This window comes from Cinclus cinclus, chromosome 19 (assembly GCF_963662255.1).
Source record: "Cinclus cinclus chromosome 19, bCinCin1.1, whole genome shotgun sequence".
NCBI classification, from domain to species: domain Eukaryota; kingdom Metazoa; phylum Chordata; class Aves; order Passeriformes; family Cinclidae; genus Cinclus; species Cinclus cinclus.
The window spans coordinates 1,041,405-1,064,565 of NC_085064.1; the positions used below are offsets into that span (position 1 = coordinate 1,041,405).

At 48.4% G+C, this 23,161-nt stretch overlaps 2 protein-coding genes across 2 annotated transcripts in view; one reads left to right on the forward strand and one right to left on the reverse strand.

The window, feature by feature from the left end:
- SCAI (suppressor of cancer cell invasion) overlaps positions 1 to 17,615 on the reverse strand; it is a 37,806-nt gene extending 20,191 nt beyond the window's left edge. Inside the window, exons 1-3 of the mRNA XM_062505566.1 lie at positions 17,527 to 17,615; positions 6,501 to 6,632; positions 412 to 507 (exon numbers count right to left, since the gene is read on the reverse strand). Of these exons, the coding sequence (XP_062361550.1) occupies positions 412 to 507; positions 6,501 to 6,607 (203 nt within the window). The 5' untranslated portion in view covers positions 6,608 to 6,632; positions 17,527 to 17,615. The remainder of the gene's footprint in view (positions 1 to 411; positions 508 to 6,500; positions 6,633 to 17,526) is intronic.
- Positions 17,616 to 18,240: 625 nt separating this feature from the next.
- On the forward strand, positions 18,241 to 19,924 carry RPL35 (ribosomal protein L35). The gene is made up of 4 exons (XM_062505708.1): positions 18,241 to 18,295; positions 18,506 to 18,642; positions 18,996 to 19,077; positions 19,701 to 19,924. Exons 1-4 carry the CDS (start codon positions 18,293 to 18,295, stop codon positions 19,848 to 19,850), a joined length of 372 nt encoding a protein of 123 aa, XP_062361692.1. The 5' UTR covers positions 18,241 to 18,292; the 3' UTR covers positions 19,851 to 19,924.
- Positions 19,925 to 23,161: the final 3,237 nt, after the last annotated feature.

The following is a 23,161-nucleotide window of genomic DNA, read 5'->3' on the forward strand; positions in this document are numbered from 1 at the left end:
CCAGAACCAGACATAAGTGTGTTGCACAAAACACACACAACAAAAGGTCACAACTTCCCAGGAGAACACTCAGACTATGCAGCCAGAGGAAGGTGTGAAGGATCAGAGCCCACACTGCAGCAAGAGACTTCACACCATTCCAGATTCTGCTCTGCAGAATCCATCACCTCCTCAGTATGAAATTAAAGCACCACACACTCAGGTAGAGCAAAAGGGTTTGTTGAAAAAAGTCACACTGAACACTCTGCAACATTTTAATTCAATAGACTGTGAGCACTGCAGGAAGTAGCTGCTCCCTCCCTTCATGCTTGAACAGCACAGTGAAATCTCAATCTTAGCTGGGGCCCTGGGCATTCCAGAGATTACAGCTGCACTTAAACCCACACAACTCATCTGCCCACATTTCCTTACCGGTGCTGTTGTTGGAACTTCCAGAGTTTGGTGTAAACATCAAATGTTCGCCCAAAATAGGATTGCCACTGCTTCTGCCCATACTGAGGTAAATCCCTGCAAGACAGTGACAAAAGCAGAATTAGGAAGCAGAATTCAGTCAGCTCAACATGACAGGAACATGTTTGTGTCAAAGTCAGAACTGCTTTATTCAGGACTCACCTGACATACTTATGAATTCTGCCTGCACCCAGAACTACAAGAACCACGATTGCTAGAGTTTATCAAAACCTGTTGTTACTAGATCTCTCCAAATAGGAAATATTCATGTTGCTACATGCAACAGGTGTTTGAAACCATCTCACAATTTTGCTAAAAGAGAATTTTATGGTTATATGCACAGAAAGATAGATTGGATTCTTAAAATACCATAATGCAGAAAAACCCTACCCAAGAGCAAGGAGCATAACCCAATGGAAATTTAGCTAATTTAGACTGATAATATTTACTGTTACTCATTAAGGAAATAACCTTTTTCAAATGGATATGGCCATGTTTCAGAAGTAGAGCCTATGAATGACATCACAAACAAAACCATTGCCCAGTATCACCAGGTCAGGCCAGCACAGGGATGCTCACAGTTAACATTCACTGGGTTCTGTTACACCATCACATTTGTCACCCTCTAACTCACAGTTACACATGACACAACCTGAGCACTTCTAGCTTTTTCCTGTCAGTCTCCAGTGCTACAAGGTGAGTCAGTCAACCCAGTTCAGTTCTGCTCTCCTACCTCCCCTTGATCTCCATGCTGTGGGAGTATTTCCACCCCACAACTATGATATATTCCTAAGGATTTTGGCTTTAAAGATTTGTGCTCTCAAGCCTCACTCCTCCCATCTCCTGAGAGAAACCAGAATCTTGAAACAAATGCAACAAAGGAGACCAAACCCCTGAGTGCCACTGAGCACATGTTCCCTACACATCTACACCAAAGCTCATTCAAAGGAGGTGCACAACTCTACAAGTGGAAGCAGAATAGCTTTTCCAAGACAGAATCCTCTTTCATTTGATTCAAGATTGATTTCCACAAGGAATGCTCTCTCAAATCACTGTGCTGGTTCACGTACCACCTTCAGCAGACAGAAAAGCAGCACATTCCACTTCCAAGCCTGGAGGGTAGAGACCAAGGGAAGCACCACCTTCAGAAACCTTGCCATGTTCTCTGAAGGAGTCAGAGAAGCAGAGCAATACACATCATTTCAGAGCAGCATTCTGGCCTGTTTCTGCTCACTGTAATTGCTTTTAACAGCACCCGAGGTAGGAAAGGAAATTAATATTCCTCTGCTCGTCAGCCAACTGTACTTCCCACACAGCTTGAAGGGACCTAGCTCAGCTACTACAAGTAAAATGAATCCCTTACCAGCTACACTTCTTACCAACCTGGAAAAGCATTCCAGTACTTAGTGCTGATATTCCAAGAAGATGCCAAGGAATCTGGGCAGGATTTTATCAAATTAAAAAAAAAAAAAAAAAAAGTCCCTTCAAACTCCCAACTGGCTGCTCAAAATCTTGCTATGTATGTTGGTGTAGCAAGGGGTAAACAGGAATGTAAATATGTGCTTCAGGGTACCAACATCTTCATTCAAGTACAGCATGATACAAGCACATGCAAATTTAAAGCATTTTCTGCAAGGAACAATTCACCACCTCCTCTTGTTGTAATAGATGTAAACATTTTAGCTTAACAAAAGAAGCCAAGGCACTGTGCAAACACACACCCAAGATACAGCACAGACTTCGACACAGCAAGAGGTAGCTATAATTTAATTAGCACATCCACAAGATTCAATGTTAAAGTATATAAAAAATAAATAAATACAGAACAACACTAAAATGGGTATTTATTTAAATTATACAAATCAAAATTCACTGGCACTAACTTACAGAATGACTGAATTTACAAGTTGACTTGAAGAGCCCTAACCCAAGAAAACACCCTTCTCTCAAACACTGGTATCTGCACAAACTAAGAAATAAGCAGGTACCTATGAGCTGATGATGCTCACGCATCTATCCCTCATCAGTGAGCTAATCAGCACACTCTCTAAACCTCACCTGTCACCTCCCCACTCCACACCTTCCTCTGCACAAGCCTGAACACCCTCACATAACCCAAGCATGCAGCCAGCTCGAGTCACTGCACTGCGTTAGATGGGACTTGGTGGAAACGAGGAGGTTTAAGAAGCCTCTGGGAGTGCAGTGTCCGTGTGTCTGGCCACTGCTGTGTGTCCACACGGATATTCCTCAGGCAGCCTGCTCGCCTAATTGCAGCTGGCATAGCTGCACAATACCACGGATTCCTCTGCTCCCCAGGGAACGGGAAGGATCTCCATGGAAACAGACAGTAGCACTTGTTCTTTTGATAGTATTCTGACATGGCTGTAATAAAACTTCATTTATGACAATACATTACTGTGGTTTCACCACAGCTTTCTGCAGACAAGAGCTGCCCTTCCTGCCATCCCTCTACTGCTCTGTGCTGAACATCACACGTGCTGCTCCCATGTATTGAGAAATTTTGCCATGAGGAAATGGATGCATAAGCAAAAGTGGGCATTTAGTGCAGGTTTTTTTTTTTTATAGAACATGGGGATGTGCGTTATTGGGTGAGAAAGAGCCTAAAAGAATCCCAAAACCTCAGCTGACTGCAGAGTGGGCTTATAACACAGCTCCTCCCACCAAAGGAGACAGGGAATACATGACCCAGAAGCAATTATGGACTCAACTTGAGAGCTCAAGACCTATGTTATAGCAAGACTTTTTGCTACTTCCAGATCTACAGAAGAACACCAAAGCAGTGAGTAGAGACAAAGGCAGTAGGTTTTCCTGTGGGGTGTGTCCAGCCCAGGCTGCTGGCAGCAGGAGGGCACCTGCTCTGGCTGAACACCACTACAGGAGGGATAAAGGGACAACCAAATGAATCCCAATGAAGAGGGGAGACTGGAGTCTTGATTTAGGACACTACAATAGCCTGCAACAACAAGTGGAAACCATTTCCAACTTCTTGGCTTTTAAAACATTCCAAATTGGATGTGAAGACTCAAACTCTGATGTTCTAGAACTATGGGTTTCTCACACTGGGCACAGAAAACAGCTTCTCTTGCTGCACTAATGTGGCTGGTGGATAAATTTCACAGACAGACCAGAATTTTATCCAATTCTTGTTGTACTCTCTGTCTCCACAAAGACCAGCCCTACTTACGTGCTCATAATTAATTCTCTGTCAGTTCATTTCAGCCATGCTGCCAGCTAACACTGGCTGAAACCCAATTAAAGGTGCTAAGGTGTGTTTGGCCAGTGCCACATGGAAGTTGTCAGGCAGGGACATTAGAGATGTTGAGAACGTCCTAGAGACTCATCAGTATGCCTCAAAGAGGAAGGCTACAATAACTGCAAGTTTAACATTCAAAGCTTTAAATACATTCACAGTTTTGACAGGTGATAAAAAGAGACAATTTCCTTTTATGTTCCTGGGCTTGTAGTAGTTACAGGCTCCTGTTCCCAGAACCTGAGCAGCAGTGGGATAAAAGTGCTGTGGCAGAGAGCCAGGAGGTACCCCCTGAGCCTCCTTTTCTCCATACTGAACCTCCCCAGCTCCCTCTGCTGCTCCTGGTGTTCCAGACCTTTCCTCAGCTTTGTTCCCATCCCTGGACATGCTCCAGCCCCTTAGTGTCTCTCTTGCCATGTGGGGCCCAGAACAGGGTAAGTTGCCTCACCGGTGCCCAGTAAAAAGGGACAATGACGTCCCTAAAACACAGTTGCAGAAAGTATTTTAATTCTTTGAAGCTTAAGGCTTCTTTGTGATATGCTGAACACATTTAAGCACTTTTTAACATTTAAAAGACAATAATACCAGTGACAATACACGATGACAAAATGCTTCCTTACACCCTCCCTCTTCCCAGCCTTCTTCAAGAAAAAAACAAGTAGGAGTGAGGAAAGGGCAGAAGAGTGCCATTGCATCGTACTTGATTAACAGTTTGTTCTAACTTATAGCCCAGGATGGAGACACTATAAAGACAACCCCCCTGGGTTATCCTAACAGGTATGGCCACAGGAGATGCTATCACTGGGAGCACGAGCACAAAGTACACTTTCGAGCAGCAACCTTGGCAGACCATCATATGTTTTCCTCAAATGCTGTATTTGGCATCTGTATTGGGAAGAGAGAAAGGAAATGCTACTGAAACAAAGACGTGGCAGGCTGAGCCCTTGCAATTTTTGGCAGCAGCAACAGCTAAGCAGCTGCCAACACAGCTATAGGCTCAGCTCTCTGTAGCTGAAGTGCCCAGAGGAGGTTTTGGGAAGGAAATCATTGCTCTCCTCTCCCTCCCCCATCACTTCTTTTCTATGAAACGTGGTAAGGGTAAGAAAATAGCATAAAACACAGCAGCAAAGGCCATCATCATCTTCAAAACAGAAGGTGTCAGGCATGAATCAAATGCATTTATTATGCTGGAGGGAAAAGCAAGCAACTGGACTAAGAATTGGGATGCTTGCCAAGACATTTCCAGGTGAACTCCCCAGAGAACAAGCACTAACAGAACAGATACCTGAGAATTATAATGTTGCTTTATCCTGTCATTATGCCCACGGGAGTCATAAGCCTTAGAGGTGAAATGGTGGTCAAGTGTAAGAAGCAACTGTGCCAGGTTACAGTGAGGACAGAGGCAGGTTCCTGTTCTGCAGTGTCACCATCTTCACATAGCAGACCTGGCTGCTTAATCCCATCTCTACTTTTATTTGCCATACTTCATCCAAAGGTATTTTCCATTTTCTTTTCATTTAGCTGAACAAGAAGGTTTCTTTCTGGAAAAGTACCATGGACAATGCTGCGAAACTCCATCTCTCATCTCGAAATCTGATACAAGCATTATCTCCCTCCATGGCCAAAGGAGATACAGAATGGCTGGAGGTTCTCTGCCCCCTCTCTGATCTGAACTGGAGCAGCACTGTGAACATGAACTGTGTTCACTCGTACTCTTCAGTGACTCAGGCCAAAATTTCAAACAAAATCTATCAGAAAGCCAGTGCAATGTGATATACAGTCCTGGAAATTCTCATCTCAAGATCTCAGTCCTTTTGCTTTAGACTTTCTTCCATGGGGAGGGGTCAAACTCAATCATCAATAACTTCTTGTCTCTACTGCCCATTTGCCATTCAGATTGTGGAGCACAAAATGTTTGTTTTGGATTTGGTAATCAACTTCTAAAGCACATGAAAGGATTATCAATGGCAGGGGGCGGAGGAATTAAAAGCATCTTTGCTAACCATCTGTGTTTGAGTAACAGCAAGCTATAAGGGCCCAAACATACAGCATTACTCAGAGACCAGTAAGAGGCTGAACTGCCAACCAGATATGAGCTCAAACCCCTGTTACTTAAGAGACTACAGCAAAGCTTAGAAATAAAGCAGCTTTGGATACATGCTGTTTAACTCAGCATATATTGACATAAAAAGGATATCCATATTACTGTCCAAATGTGTATTCCCCTGCAGATAAACCACTTGGACTTTCCAGCTGTTGTTGCAGCTGCTTAGTAGATAAACATAGATTTTACCTTTCTCCACAGTTCAGATTAAGCACTTGTTTCACCAGACACATACAGGGTATGGTTTCAATGTTTCTGTTCATTGCTTCCTAGGTTTCTTCCCTAAAGAAACTCCTTCTCCTCCTTTCCTCCCACCCAGACCAATCCTCCTCATTCCTTTCTTTTTCCACAGAGACAGTAGTGCTTTGGATTTGCAAGCTGTGGACTGCACACAGTCACACCTAATCCTTAACTGTGGCCTTCAAAGATACCATTTCAGCAATAATCACATCAATTTAATAGAATTTTCAACTTCTAGTTTACTATTAACTGAAACCTCTGCTCCTACAAACATTCTTACATGCATGGTCCAAAAGTACCCATACAGAGGTTCATTGTTCTCTCCTAAACAAACTTACTGGATTTGGGTTTGAAATGTTCACTGACTTCAGCATCACACACTGCAGTGTGTGTTCCAAGGCTTTCCCGAAGGAATACTGTCAAAAATCCACCAACCTTAAGCCATTGAAGAGCTGCTTAGATTTATCCAATAAGTAGCAAAAGTCTGTCACCGTTTTTCTCTCTGCTTGAGGAATATCATCTTCAGCTCCCCCTGATGACATGATTTCTTTTAGGCCAAGCTCAGTCCTATGAAGGAAAAAATAGCCATATTATTCAAAAATCAAGGGCTGCTATGAGCTACTCATCCAGACTGAGATGCATGTTCAGTTCCATGGGGATGTAACACAGAGCAAGCAGTTCTCCACAGGTTACTCTTCTCAAGACTCATTAAAAAAAAAACAGCTGAGAATCAAGGCACGGGACTAATTACTGCACGATGCACTAGTTAACAGAGCAAAATTAACAGTGGTACAATAGTCACAAAATACAATAACTCTGAGGACTGTCTTCACAAACACAAAACTGACAATGAAAGGACTATAGCACAAACAGCACTTGGATTTCACACTTGGACAAAGAAATCCTCTCCAAATTTGACTTCTGCAGAGGTATTTAACCTGCAGCTGTATTTAGAGACCAGCCTCAGCTCTCTTTACATTTCATTTTCTTCTGTAACTGCTGAAAACCGTAGCTCAATAGCTCCCATTGCTAAAACAAGGCAAATTTAGCCAAAACGCTAAAAAATACCCTACCATCCTTCCTCTCTGCATCCTTATGATTGTTTAATTCCATGGCTTGCACTGCCCACAATCATACCTGCAGATCCATTTTTATTCTTCATGTGAGTAAAATGTTATATTGTACAATAATCACCTGAACAAAAAACTAAGATATAATGTAGATAATTGTAGTATTGAGTAAGTAAGAGAATATGAAACTTTACAGAGGCAGAATGGCTTTTAAAAATCTTACTCCACAAACACACAGATAACAAATCATTCTTTTGAGCATACAAAGATGAGCTACAGATTTTGCAGCAGAAGCAACAACCAAACATCTCTGGAAATGGCTGCTAGGGCTTCAGCTCTGCCATGCTCAGGATTTTTGTGCAAGATAAACACACCTATAAGTGGGCACATGCAGAGCTTTTACTTCCAGCAGCTTCTCTACCAGTTCTGGTAAGTGTTTCTGTTCAGCAACAAGTTTCCATTTGTGCAGCAGCTCTGTTTGGATGCTATTTGCACAAATAATTACCTACATGTCCCAGTCCAAGCCAGGAAATGGCAAAGCTCACTCTTTCCAGCCATTGGGAAGCACCCAGAAGCATCTTTTAGTAACTGTCACAAAAAAATCCTTCACAATAACTAAAGAGGCTTCAGAAATGCTTCCTTGAACAAATACTTCATGCCTAACAAATGCAGGAGGAACTGGAAGTTTCCACCCAACTTTTGGGGTAAGTTAGAGGGCCATGCTGCCAACCAAGCACTGTCATGATTTCCTAGTTCAGACAAGATGCAGCCCACATAGACTTATTTTTACACACCCATGTAGCAGCACACCAGAGCACTGGTGCAACGCCACGGGGGCATTGCACGAACCACTTGTTGAAAAGCTTCAGAAAAAGGTAAAAAGTGTCTCTGTATTGTCAGGTAACTGCAATATGGGTGCCAGAGTCCAAAATATACCACCCAGATGTCACAAGCTTCAGTATGAGCCTGGCAAGGACATGAAAACTGTGAAGCACCAGCTTGTGTCTGAAACCTCCAAACACATTTACACAGCACACAACAAACAACACCAAGTACTTAAAGCACCAACATATGAGATCGAAGTGAACAGTGAGACCTCAAAAACAGATGTCAGAAGCAGCCAGGAGGTGATTCAGGAATTTCAGGAAGAGGGACAATACCCCAGGTCCTGTGTGTTCCACAGCGAGGGTGACCTAAATCCTGCAGCGAGCCCGTAGGTTCTGCACTCCACCGTGGCAGTCCAGGCACTCCAGAGCAGCTTCAGATATGTTTGCAGAAATTGAGGAGCTTGCTTAAGTTGCAAAATATGTTTTATACAATCTACATATCAGTCTTTTAATTTAATGGCAGTGAATTTTATTGTACACTGTCCTTAAGTTATACTACTCAACAACCCCAACCACTGCCAACATAACCTGTGTTAGCCCTGGCACAGGCAAGAAAAAAACCTAACTAGGCTTTGGGCTGTTTTTCAAAACCAGGTAGTTCTCACATGCAAGGACTTCACCAGACCCATTGTGAAGAGGCCATTTATGCAATCAGTAAAATATGCACAAGAAAATCCATAGCCTGCCAACGTGAAAGGTACCAGAAGGCAGGAAAAATATGTGAAGCTGGCTCTTCCAGCTGACAGAGAAGGAAAATAAAATTAGTTTTCTCATGCACTGGTTTTGGCTTATCATGCTCTGGAGGGGGTGGTATTTGGTGCTGTACAAAGGAAGAGCCACTATCAGGAGCAGCTCAGGAGAGGAGGAGGTGCTCCTGCACTAAGGACTGTGTTGTAATGCAGCAGCAGCACAGACAGGAGGGAGAATTATTATTAGAACAGCAAGTGGGCACAGAAAAAGGAGGAATATAGCTCCTGACACTGCCCTTTCCTAAGGGACTGCTCAGCTCCAAATGAACAACATAAATAAAAAGCAACCAGGAGCACATCCACAAAGGGGACCTCTCCTTCCCTTCGATACTAGAAGTTATCACATGGATCCATGCTTGTCTGCAGACAGACAGTTCTCCCAGTTTTGACAGCGCAACTATACCAGGAATATCACCTACTTAATTTCTTATTCTCTGTTTGATGATTTTTTTGCTTTCTTTTATAGAAAAGAAACTGTTGGGCTGTTTTGCATGACAATTTTTCTTAAGTAAGACATTTTAAAAATGCTCTCCAGAGTCCGCAGGAGACACTGAAACGCTGGTTTAAAAGACTGTTAGAATAAGTCAGAAAATGGTGGCTTCCAGCAGAACTTATTATTCTCTCAAAGATTTTTGCCAACTCCTCAGGCCACACAAGGCAGAAAACCCATGCAAGCCAAGCCCCACACTTGGTGTGCCAAGTTCTTCCCTACAAGCTCTCAGAACACACAATTCCAGGTTTGCTTAAAGCAATACATTACTGGGTTTTACAACTTCATCCCATTCCAGGAGCCAGGGTAGCAGAGCTTCACAGACATCCCAGAGGATGGCAGGTAAAGCTGGAGCTGAAGGGCAGGGGGAGCAGGGATACGGGACAGGGACAGAGGTTTCATGCTGCTGGCCAGTATTTTTAAAGTCAGATGTCACTTACATCACACACGTCTCCACTTCCCTGTGGTTTGCTGTCTTTTGGCTAAGGTTTTCCAGGCTTAGCTGGAAGGGAAAAAGAGTGCTGAAGTTAATGGTACGTACTCCTCACTGGCCCAGCCCTGGCATTCAGGTCTGCAAAGCAAGGCAAGCTTTGCGAGCCGTGAGGGAACTCTCTGGGTCAGGGAAATCAAGTTGACAATACAAGTCCAGCATGGTTATGTTCAATAAGTGCATTACATCCTCTTAGATTTGCTACATAGCCAGGATCACTGTAGAGCTGCCATTCAGCTGCCTGCTGGAAGGGGAGGGTCAGACCTTCCCACCCAGACAAATAAAACCTCACACACACTGAAGGTGCAGCCATGGTGCAACCAGAGGACACAGTGGACAGGAGGATGCCAGGGGTCTGTAAGCTCATCTATCAGTGAGGACAGGTAGAACCAGGAACAGTTCCCTGAAGCTGCACAGCAGCTGGATGTGGCACATCCTCCTCCCGACACAGCACTTGTACAACCCAACTGCCTTTTTTAAGCCATCACTACTTCTCAGTTATGTAATCTTGACTGGTTTTCAAATGCTTCCCACACCCCACTAAGAGGCACAAGTGGTAACCAAAGACCAAAAGCAAACACATTTTGTTCATCTATCTTCTCGATACAGGATTTTCCCCAAATGAAGATGTTCTTAGAACTGCTCTCTACCAGTGGTGGAAAACACATCCCAGTCTATCAGGATTTAAAAGCTGTCAAACCCTGAGTCAGAGACCAGCTCTCTTTCCACTTTTCATCCTGACACATCTCCCACAGCATCACTGCCAAAAGGGGATGTGACACAAAGCCAGATGCCCAGCTGGTATCTATTTCTTATCTGCAAATTAACAACACAGATAAAACTAAGCTCCTGACCGTTCATACACAAAGCCTGGAACCATCATGCCTCAAAACTCTATCAAAAACCAGCTGATCCTACCTTCATCAAGCAGGATGCCTATCTAGGCTCCCTATTTTCCTGTCCTTTTCTTCTGCAGACTGGCACACTCATGTCTCATGTTTTCTTTCAACGCTATACTGCACGTTTTGGGAAAACCATCTGTGTGTTTCCATGTGATCTGCTCAGAGTGCTAGTCCTGACAGAGCCTCAGACAACACAAAATGCATTAGAAACCAAATTCATTCCTTTTACCAGAATACCTAATTCTCCATCAAGAGCCACAGCCCTGAAGTTCCCAAGACACCACTCAGTTCTGCCCAAGAAACACTGAAATAAATAATTAGCAATCCCCCCAGACAGGCACTGAAAACCTCACAGCCTGCTGGAGTCAGGAATTCAGAGGGAATGGCAACGAGTTATACATCAAACCCTTTCTTTATAAAATATAGATGAGGGGGAAGATTTCTTTATTAGTCCAAGGTTTTTAGTAAAATTTGGAGCCAATCACAGACATTCCTCACCCCAACCACTGTTCACCTCAGGGCACGTCTGCACTGCAGTGGCTGCAGCTCTTGCAGACAAACCCAGCTCCTTTTCCAGCAGGTCACTGGATGCTGCAGGAGGCATCTGGGAGCAGGCTGAGCCCACACCTGAGCTCCTGGCAAGGCTCAGTCCTGGGGGACAGCAATTCCCAGGGCCAGCTCAGGGAACAACCACAGTGTTTGTGTTCCAGCTCTGCTCAGTGCTCTGTGGACATGAACAGGGACTGCACAAGGAAAAGGACATAGCCTGGGCTTTGGGGACACTTCTGTCTGAATGCCACAATGACAAGCAACTTTTACTTAAGAAACAGAAACAAGTAGCTGTTGCATTTAACTGATAATGCTGGTCAAATCATGTTCTCTCTGCCTGAATGCTTGCTTACTTCAAAGATCACTAAAGAGAAATTAATTTAAAGGGTGAAAGCCTGATTTCATATACAAATTACAGTGTGGCTGACAAAATCACCTGCAAATGCAACTAGGTCTAGCAACTACCTCCTATTGGGAATTTTCCAAGAAACTGGTTTTCCTACCGCAGTACACATTTTTACAGCTAACTTACAGCAAAAATACTGCTACCTCTAAAGATTAGGCAAGAGGGAAGTCACTTTAAAAAAATGATAGAAACACCCAAACCCCAGTGAGCCTGTGTATGAACACACCCACACTTCTGGACAGGAGCAGTCAGGGCCAGCAGTCACTCCTGCAGGGACAGGGAACCTGGTCCCACATCGACCTGGACTGATCCTTCCCTTTGCATCCCAACAAACCCACCTCTACCCAGCACAGGGAAAGCTTCCACTGCCCTGGGGCTCCCCATGTTCTGAAGGGCTGGCAGAAGCTTCCTACAACACAACAACTTTCTTTGGTCTGTCCTTCCCTTTAACAGATGCACTAAACACATCACTCTACTCCAGCTTCTTTTGAATTTTGTGAAAATTACTCACTAGATAACCTTCAGGACTCTTCTCCCTAGAGCAACAACAGTTACATCAGACAAGGGACTTAGAAGCCACTTGCAGAAGAAAAAAGAGGAAGCCTGACCGTTCAATTGCATTCCTAAAAAAGGGAAAGGAGCGGGCAGGGGATAAGTAAGAAGGCAAGGTAAACCCAGGCACACACATTCCCCAGCTGCACACTGCTGTGGCCAGGGGAAGTGGCATGGAGCAGGCACTCACAGTTACACAAGAACTGTTATACAAGTCACACAAATTTTATTACTGCAAACTGAAAGTTTACTACTCTCACATGAACACATAACTCCTCCCCAGCACATCAGAAGATGAGAAGATCTGCAAACAGCCTCACAACAAGACCTCAGAGTTAAGGGGAGCTGCGACCTCTGCATTACCTGTGACATCTCTGCAGGAACAGCCTCATGACTTCCTGTAACAACACAGGCAACACCACAAATGAAACTCCATCCTGAGACAAATGAGTCACAAAATACAACATGCAGTGTCAATCCCATTATTTTAACTTCAAGTAAGCGCTTTGTCTGTAGAAGCAGGCTTTTCATGCTTCAGACGTCTTTAAAAATCCTTTTATTGCTTGGAAGCACACCTGTCTGTATCCAGAACTGCAGCTTTGGCATCTTTTCTCTCAGAAAAATGCGGAGGTGCTCATTAACATCACGCCATGGAAACCGTGCAGTCCCTTCCTGCCTCCTACACTGAGATCATGGAAGCCACACCTCACCAGCAGACTCCTCTGAATTCTCTCTGGGAGGACTCACTTTGAACACAGGAGACATGATCTCACCATGGGATGCACGTGGCCTTCAATCGCCTTCAGAACACAAAACTTTTGCTTCTCTTCTTTATGTTTCTGCCACTGACAATTTGTTCCACCTTTGTCTGTTCCGCGCCCTCTATGATCCCCCTTTCACTGCAGTTCATGACCTTTTGTGTCTAGGATGAACAAAGGGCACTGGCTAAAAATGTCATCACAGTTGGGCCTCTGCTCTTCTACTGACTTCACTGGTTTGCTATTAAAAATAGGCTCAAGCTCAAAGTCAAACCAAAGAAGAATTTCTGGGTCATCAGAGTCTAGGAATCTCCAGAAGATGGTGCAGAAACCATGTGGAAGAGGACACAAGTGTTTCTTTTCATCCAAATTGAAATCATTAATCTGTCCTGGTGCCTGCATACCACCTACATGGTACTTAGCAGTCATTTGCTTTGTATGAAAGAGCAAGGAAAAAAAACCCACCAGGCTGGCCCACTCTTGCCAGGGGTGGGAAGGTAGAAGGGAGACTAAAAAACACCATCAGCTGTGGCAGTGAGCTGTGTGTATTTACATTTCACAGGCTGAACTATTTAGTGGTTTATTTACACACAATGTTCTTGGAGCAGCTAAAATACCAGTTGTGTTTTATCTCGATTTTGTGGCAATGCGCGTAAGCCACAGAATCATAGGAAGAGTCTGCAAATGAGAGATGAACCTCCTACATCTGGAAAAGCACACGAGCCACTGTGAGAAGGGAGAGAGGTTTTGGGAGCACAGGCACAACAAGGGCTGAAATGCATTACTTATGACAAGACACGAAAATACAACTCAGGGACTCGAAAAGAAAACGACCCAGTCACAACGCAACAGCTTGTGCTGCAGGGATTGCACATCCCAGGGTAACCCTCAGAGCCGAGGCAACCTACGGCAAGGCACAGCGGCCTCGGGTCCCTGCAGCTGCCCCTCCATGTTAGAGTGAGGAGGGAATTGCAGTCAGCTCCATTTTATGCACATTTGATGGCAAGATGCCAACACAACTGTTGACTGAGCCAAATCTGGGCCCCCTTGAACTAAGCCCTCACCTAAAGCAGGGCGGAAAAGCACATGCCTCTCGCCTTCCCAGCAGCCAAGTTCCTGAAAAGCATCCCAATTACAAGAAAGATTTTTCTTTCTTTCCTCTGACAACAACTGATGCTTTAACTCTCTCATGTACACTCATTTAATTTGAAATGGAACAGCTAACATGAAGCTGCATTGTACAGCAATGGGATGGAGAGGCTCCCTTCCAGCGAGCCAAATGATTTTTCTGGCTGGCCCAAATGGCAGCTGAGGCCAGTGCCCGATCTGGAGGGCAGCTATCATCACACTCTGCAGCCTGCTTCCATCCTCAGCCATAGTGCCAATGGCTGCCTTCCAACTGGAACTGTATTCCGACAAAAGGGAATGCAGGACAAGCTTGGGAAAGCTTTCTGATCCCTTTGGTTCACTTCTTCCCTCCAAACCAGTGCGTGGTGGGAGCTGCCATCACGTTTGGGAATTGCACGGAGAGCACCATCACTCTGGGAATTCACCTTCCTGAGCAGGTACTGCTCCTGAGCTGTGCCTCTGCCTCACAGCAGAGAAATCCCTCTGCTGACTTCTGCTTTAATTATATTTTAAAAACTCAGTTTCTAGTCTGTGTCCCATTATATTATTAGCAATAATTAAAAATACTTCAAACAACAAGTCCTCTCAACCTGCAGTTCCATCCAGGCTTTCTGGCATTGCACACTTCCTTTCCTGACTGACATCCTCAGGGAACCAGACTGATGGTTATTCTTTTCCATCCCTGCTGCAGGGCTGTGCTGCGTTCTCTCAGCATATGTAAGCTGGAAGGTAATATTTGTGTTGGCAACTTCCTTACATACTTTACAGAACCAGACCTCCATTTGACCCTCAGTGCAGCTCCCACACACAGCTTGGTCCACTCCTTTGAACTGTCTCCTCCTGCTGCAACACATGCTCCACACCATACCTCTGTCTCCAGCCTGTTTATACACATCTTGAACAGAGCTTTTGAGCTTCAACAGTGCACCTTAGCTATAAAAGCCAAGCCTGCAGAATGGTCTTATGCAAGAACACCAAACAAAATTACTATAAAATCTGCATTTGCAGGTCCTGGTTGTCCTTCTCCCAAGATTGCTCCAACGAAAGCAATAATTTTTATAAAAAAATGAGAACTGTGTAAAGTTCTGTATAGAAAGACATCAACATCTGGGTTTTTATGGTCAGAATCCAATAGCTGTACTGTGCTTTAGGGGGCTAGTGGGGGTGTCGGGATTTTTTTTTTTAATATATGTTTCATTTCAGCTCTTTAAGCACTAACACCACCTCAGAAGAGACTTTCACACCAGAGATCTTCCTTCCTTACCCAAAGCACACTGAGCAGAATAAAAGATAAGCCAACAAAGTAACGTGTTCAGATAATCCAATGAATTCCCATTATCCATCTGTGCCGCGGCAGATCATCAACAACTCCATTTAACGCCAACAGAGCTAAACCAGAATAAAAGTGATGCAAGAAGAGGGGAGATGAGAGTGGCACACGGCAGTGAGGCAGCTGCAGTGCAAGCAGGGGACTGTGCAGAGCCATCATGTGACAGGAGCAGCAGCCACCAGAGAGCTGCAGCCCCCAGCTCCCACCTCCCCAAATCTGTGCCCTCCTGCAAGGCCACGGACACCACCATCTGATTCCAATGCAGAAACAACTAGGGTTAGAAGCTTCTCGATGTTTTAAATCATTACACTTCATTTTTGTTACTTCCCTCCACGAAATAAAACACGGACGCAGAAATGATTAACAATGAGCTTTGTGTTCCTCCCGCTGGAATGCACGTTCAGCATCTTTATCACTTGTAGATCGACTTTCTCAAAAGAGCACAATGAGCACAGAACGCAGGATCGCTCTTACACGTAGAGCAAAGCCCAACTAGACATTGTTGTGATAAAATATTCCCTGGTTTGTAAGGGACATGGATTGCCAACTGAATTTTGATACTGTATTGTAGCTGCATTTCAAGACAACGATCACATTCTCCTTTGTAGCACAACAAAATATTCCCTCTCTCCCTATAGTTCCTGTGAATGGTTTTTCTATTTCCTGCAGTACAGGACCTGGCCACCACATTCGTGACTGCCTGTATTGCTCTGGCAGCCCAGAATGACTGCTCCTAGTGAAGTGACTCACTCTTTCATTTAACATAAATCGTGGTCCAATTTATCCAAACGTCTTGAATGAGACTGCATTAATCTGAATTGAAAATAAAGCCTCTTTTTTTCTACACACACAACCCCCAGCAGGGCACCAGGCTCCTGAAGTGTTTCCTGAACCATGGGTTCAGGCAGCATGAGGAAACCCCAGGCAGGAACTGCACCTGCAAATCCCACAGCAAGATCCATATCAGGATGATTTTCTATGATTTGCAAAGACTGCTACCAGCACAGCAGTCCCTGTGCCCACGGGAGCAGAGGGAAGCAAACGCATGCTGGGAGACTCACTCACACTTTAGTCTTCATATGGTCCCACAGTGCTGCTCTGCATTAGCTTGGACAAGATGCCATGAATTACAGGTTGCATTTGGATAGCTCGTGCAAAACCTAGATTTTTTTTTTTTTTTTATTAAAGGGTCAATTTTGCAGGTTGGAGGACTAGAAGCGCTTGGCCCAGACACAGCTAAAAAGCGTAGAAGCTTGGAGTCTGGTTATTAAATGACAGACATGCAACTCAGACATTGATGAAAACAGGTCCTATTCTGTGGTGGGAGATTAGATCTAGAGCTAAAAAAACGCAGTCTTGATCTTGAATGTTTTAACAGGTTATGGACATTTTTATAGGACAAGAAATTTGAGGGGATGACACAACATAACAACCATCCAGCTTCTGTCCCCAAGGGCATTAAAAAAAAGGGAAAAAAAAGAAAAAAAAAAAAAAAAGAAAGAAAGAAAGGTGACCAGGGAAGAGCTGCGACAGAAGTTTAAAATCAGAACAAACCCATGATGATTCCATCAAACCGACAGCTTGGACATCCAGCACTGCACAGACTGCTCCCGTGAAATCCTGCCACATTCCATCCCAGCGGGCTCGCTGGCCGATGCCGAACGCCGCTACCTGTCACCAGCGCGCCCAACAGCCACAGCCTCGCCCGACGAGAGCGGGAACGGAGCGCGGGGAACGGACAAGTTAACGAAGACGGGCTCGTTTGGGTAATTATTGCAGCTACGCTGCCAGCCCAGGCCTAAGCGTTAGACGTGTCACATCGTGTTCCTCCTCTCCGCTAGCAGCGAAGACAGCGGCGAGCACGGCCCCGTGCCGCCACCGGGCCTCGGCAGCTCCCGCCCCCGCCGCCCCTCTCCGCGGTACCGGGCACGGACCCGCCGCGCCGCCCGGGGATGCTGCGCGCAGCCCCCGCCCGCACCTGTCGCCTTACCTGGGCTTCCGCTGGGCCCGGAGCTCTACGGGGGCGAGAACCGCGGTGAGGGGCGCGCCGCCGCCGGGCCTGCCCCGAGGCGCCCACAGCCGCCGCTCCCGCCCGCCCCCGCCGCCCCGCCCGTCCGCGTCCGCCCGCGCCGCCGCTCCGCCCCCCGCACCTGGAGGCCGGGCCGGAGCGGGACAGGCGATGCAGGACGGCCCCGTTCACCGTCCGCACCCGCCGGTCCCGACCACGGTGCCGGTCCGGGCGCGGCCGCAGCGCCGCCGAGGTTCGGGGAGCGCGGCTGCCGCCTCGCGCCGGTCCGCGCCGGCCGGCCCCGCCCCCGTGCGTTTCCATTGGCCGAGCGCCCAGGCTAACGGCTAGAAGGCGTTGTGATTGGCAGCACCGGCCGTCAATCAAGAGGCTCCGCCCTTCCCCGCGCTGCCGGTGAGGCGCGGCGGCTGCCTGGATACGGCGGCGGCACCGCGGGGAGCGGGACCGGCACGTCTGTCTGTCCGTCCACCCGTCTGTCCGTCCGTCCCGCGCGGCCGTCTGCGCGCACGGCCCTGTCCCTGCCCCGCGGTGGCCGCTCCCGCCCCGCCCGCCATCACGTCCCCATCACTGTTGGTGTAAGAGTGCCGCACCTCGGCCGGCGCGGGAACACCGGCTACGCTCTGACCGAGCTCCGGTGGCCAAAAGAGGGCGGGAGCAGCAGCCGCAGCTCCGAGCGGCTCCCGCGGGCTGCAGCCCCAGAGCCCGGAGCCGCCCGTGCCTCCCGCCCTCGCTGTCAGCGCCTGGGCCGCGACCACCGTGCATCCCGCGGGGGGCGCGCGGCGCGCAGGCTCCTCCTCTCGCCCAGGGCGCGTTGGTACGGTCCGTCCGCGGCACCGCCCCTGTCCCTGCGCGGCTTCCGTCCTTCCGCCCTGCGCCGCGCGCCGCCCGCCATGGTGAGAGAGCCGGGCCTCGGGTCGGGAATCCGCCGGCATCCCGTGGGAACGGCACCCGGGAATCACCCCCTCCATCTTACCGGGACCGGGAATCCCGGTAGTCCGCCCACATCGCACCGGGCCCTGGGCCCGCATGTTGAGGCTGAGGATGGGCGGGATGCGGGTCCGGGGGTCGGGAGGGGATACTGACGGCCTGTCCGCCACCCGCAGGCCAAGATCAAGGCCCGAGACCTGCGCGGGAAGAAGAAGGAAGAGCTGCTGAAGCAGTTGGAGGATCTGAAGGTGGAGCTGTCGCAGCTGCGCGTGGCCAAAGTGACCGGCGGTGCCGCCTCCAAGCTGTCCAAGATGTGAGTGGGGCCGGGGGCGAAGGGAGCTGGGCAGGAGGCGCCGAGCCCCCGAGTGCGCCGTGTCTGAGAGCTGCTCTCACAGGCGGTGGTTGTTGTGTGCTGTACAAAAAAAAAAAAAACAAACTAAAACACCTGTGTGGCAGGGGAACACATCTCGGTAGGCCTGGGGGTTGGTCCGCGTGTGTCTGCTCAGGGGTGTTGGGCGGAGATAGGCCGGACCCTGCCCTGCCCGTGTTTGCTCTAGTGTGGCACAGTGTAAGGGTCCGAGGCACACACGGCTTCTGTACCCCGGGTTTGATCCATGGAGCTCATCCTGCTCGGTGTCCTGAGCTCCCTCTCTTTCTCACCTGTAGCCGTGTGGTGCGCAAATCCATTGCCAGAGTGTTGACTGTCATCAACCAGACCCAGAAGGAGAACTTGAGGAAGTTCTACAAGGTAAGGACAAACATCTTCCATAAGGGGCCTTTATGCTCTTGCTGTTCCCAGTTGCAAAGTTTGTGGGAAGGATTGCTACTTAAAAGCTTAAAGTTTAACGAAGAGCTATAATTTATGTTCAGTTTAAACTTCTCTGGTCATGGTTTCTTTTTAAATATTAGTGCAAGAATTATGCAAGTTTGGTGTGAATCTGCTTTTGCAGGAGAGTCTTCTGGCAGCATCCCTTCTATGGGGTGGGGTGAACTTGCTGGGAGATACAGTTTGCAGAAATGCAGATACTCTTATTTTAAATTTAATCAACTCGCAGGTGACCAAGAGTCTTTAATTCAGTTAGATTCTGTAATTTTTAGGATATCACTTCCTGGAATTTTAATTAGATTATATTGGGTGAAGAAAGAACTTTTCAAGAGGTGCTGGATAATTGGAGCTTGTAAGATTAGGCATTACTTGAGTCAGAGCTGCTGGAAAAGCTCCAATCCACTCGTGTTTCCCAGCGGAGAGGAGTCTCCTGAACTTCCAGGCTGTAATGATAGTCCTAAGGAAAAGAGGCTCAGTGGTGCTGGTGCTGTGGCAGGAGCTCGGCTCGGAGCAGTTTCTGAACTCAGCTGTGTCTCTGCAAACAGGGCAAGAAGTACAAACCCCTGGATCTGCGGCCCAAGAAGACTCGGGCCATGCGGCGCAGGCTCAACAAGCACGAGGAGAACCTGAAGACCAAGAAGCAGCAGCGAAAGGAACGTTTGTACCCGGCCCGGAAATTCGCCATCAAGGCATAGCCCTGAGCAAGCTGCAGCACCAGGCTGGGGGGCTGGGGATGGCTCATTAAATGGAGTTTGGTTTGGAAGTGTCACTGGTGGTTTCTTTGGTACTGGTGGGTAAAGAGGCCATAAAGGAGTCATCAGCTTAATGGAGGGAAATGGGAGGATTCACAGAAAGTGTTTGAACTGTGGCTGCTAATGAAAATACAGACCTGGCAGTTTATTTTCCGCTGAGGAACAGGTAGTGAGTGGGTACAGATCTGTGAGGCTGGTTCAAATAGACATGTTAGAAGTATTTAACCTGAGATTGATGAAAACTTGAACCTTCTCACAAATGTTGGTAGTCAGTCAGTATTTACCATTATCACAGTTTAAAGTTTAGTCTTGTGCCAGTGTTTAAATGTTAATGGAACTGAGGGATTTTACAGGACTTGATGGAATTTGTCAGCACTTGGTTCAGATCCCTGGGCAGCTCGTAGCTCCAGAGAACCCCCAGGGTAGGGGGGATAGTTTCAGACCAGGTGTTCTCTGTGTAGGTGTGGGTGCTGCTGAGGGCACGGGAGCTCAGGCTGTGGAAAAGGTCTGAGCTCCAAGGGTTGGCACTGCTGGACTCAGGGCATCCGTGGTCTCACAGTTCCACACTTCTTTCTACCTGCAAAGCACAGCATGGGTTAAACGGTTTGTTTTTGTCCCCCATGGAGTTCTGTGGGACTCAGAGATGGAATTGGCCTTTTTTGGTCCTGACTGAGGAAGAGCTCCACAGTGCTGCTGGAGCGTGAGGGCTGCAGCACTCGTGGTTTCAGTTAGTGTAGCCAATGCATTCGAACATAAAAAATTCCCTATCCCTTAGGGAGTTCCTAGATTGGATCCAGATTCTGTTTAGGAAAAATATGTTAATTCTGCTCCCTCAATTAAGGATTTTTAAACCTCAAGCTGGTTGTATCCAGAGAGGCCTAATGGTGTGTGGTGCAGGGATTTTCCCCTACATGGTGGCATTGCGAGGGTGGCTGTGCTGTGATGTCACCCGGGCTGTGCCGTGGCTTTGTTTGGAGCCCGGGGAGGTCGGGGGACGTGTCTGGCAGTGAGAGGGCCCGGGCTGGGGCTGGCACAGCGCTGGGCCAGGCTGCCAGAGCATGCCGTGGGACGGCGAGCTGCGTGTGGGAACCGGCTCCTTGGCTCGCCCCGTGTTCCCAGGAAGGCAGGCAGGGTTACAGAGGGCTGTGTCTCCATGGCTGAGTGTCCCGGTGCCAGCAGAGCTGCTCCAGCTGGAGCATGAGCTGCTTGCCCAGCACAGGCAGCACCCCTATGAGGATCCCAGATCTGCACGCTCCCATCCCAGGAGCCTGATGCCAGAAGGAGACAGGAGAGGGGCTGATCCCCTGTGCTGGGAATGGGGCAGGCTGGGGCAGGTGGCTGCTGCCAGATCGTGCCTGGCTGCGTTTGGTCTTCTCTTTGGAGAGGTGTGTGCCCTGTGCTGCTTCAGCAGCGTGGCTGAGGGGAGGCTGGCAGCTCTGCCAGCATTCCTGACAACACAGCAAAGCAAACACGGTGTGAACTCTGCACTCCAGAGACTGGTGGTAGTGTCAGGGGGTGCTCCAGGTGTCACCTTCCACTCATAGGAGCAGCTGCACTGCCAAGAGAGGATCTGCTGTCTCAAGGATCCCATCAGTACAGATCACTGGTGTGCCAATCAGTAACAAGAGGGTGGGAAACACAAAAATAGGGAAGAACCCCAACTAAGCAGTCACTGGACATCCAGGAGCCATCCCCATGCTGAAGTGGGGAGGTAGTCACTGGAGAGCAGCTCAGGCTTCAGCTTGTGCACAGCCCACAGAAGCCATTTGAGGAGGTGAACATGTTTCTGGCACTGCACTAAGTCCTGGGGCTGAATTACTCCATCCACCCATAGCTGTGTGACAAAACCAACCAGTCTGGCCCTTCCATCAGAGCTGCCCTGTCCTGTTACAGGAGACATCCTGCGAACAAGCAGCCCTTTAAGTGATCAGGACCAACAGAGTGATGAGGACACAGAGGTGAAGTGTTGAGCTCCCTTCAGTGCACAGGTGGAGAACACTCTTGCTCCTGCTGTGAGAGCAAGGCAGAGCTTGTCCTGGCCGGGGTCTCTGGTGGTCTGTGCTGGTTCCCACTTTATCAGCCATCCCCAGAGGGTGCCCATGGTGCCCCAGCTCCCTGACAGAAGCCACTGCTGTCAGAGCTGAGTGAACACTCTCCAGTCTTGCTGGTCCCCAGAGGGAGGGAAGCCAGTGGCAGGAGCCCCCAGCTAAGGGCCACGCACTCCCCAGAGCATCCCAGTGTCTCTGTGGGGACTGCACGGCATGTCCCCTGTGCCCGTGCAGTCTGTGTGGCCCTGTGCCCCTCTGGCTGTCCCCACACGGTGCTGCCTGGCTCTGGGGTGGGTTGCTGGGACCTGGCCGTGCTGCAGCACTGACCCCACACAGCTCCTGACGCTGGGATTAGCACCAGTGTTTGCAGAGCATCAGAACCTCATAGGCTCCAACTGTTTACTTGCTCCTTGGAACTGAAGATGTCCCTCAGCACTGGAGAGGTTTCCTGGGAAAAGACGTCCTTCAACAAATAAATAATTTCCTGGGCGGGGATGAGGACAGAGCAGCAGCTGCTGGCTGGCTGCAGGGCACGGCCCAGGGCTGGTGCTGCTGTGGAGGGAGCCCTGGCCTTGTGCCCTGGAAAACATCCAACAGGACCAGATGTTTGTGGCCAGCACAGCAGGACTGGCCCGGAGTGGATGGTGTCTGTGGGAGCTGGCAGCACCCACTCCTGGATCCCGATTCTGCATCTGGGGCAGGGCCTGGGGGCTGGGGGAGGAGGTGCTGCAGAGGGGGCAGAGGCAGATATGAGCTGGATAATCACAGAGTCCTCTAGTCTTCAAGAGTGAGCCACTGTAAACCAAATATTGCTGAGGAAAGCCTAGGACCCACCTCCCTTGGCTGGTGTTTGCTGTGATGGACACAATGCCCAGGTCTCCTAATGCTCCAGGCAGTGCTCCTGTCACCTTACTCCTTCAGCACAGTCCTTGGCTGCTGCCCTGAGCTCTGCCCTGGTTTCTGCACGGTGGGATGTGTGGGCAGCAGGACACAGAGGGACATCCCAAGTGCTTTGTGGGGCAGGGAGCTTGGGAGTGACCACCTGGGCACGTCCCAGTGCCCAGGGCTGTGCCATGCCCAGCACAGGCATGCTGGAAGTGCTGGCTGCGTGCGAGCAGCGTGTCTGGTGCATCTGGTGACCACAAGCCCCACGCTGTGAGGGCTGGCAGGAAAATGCCACGTCCCACTGGCCTCACGGACGGCCTC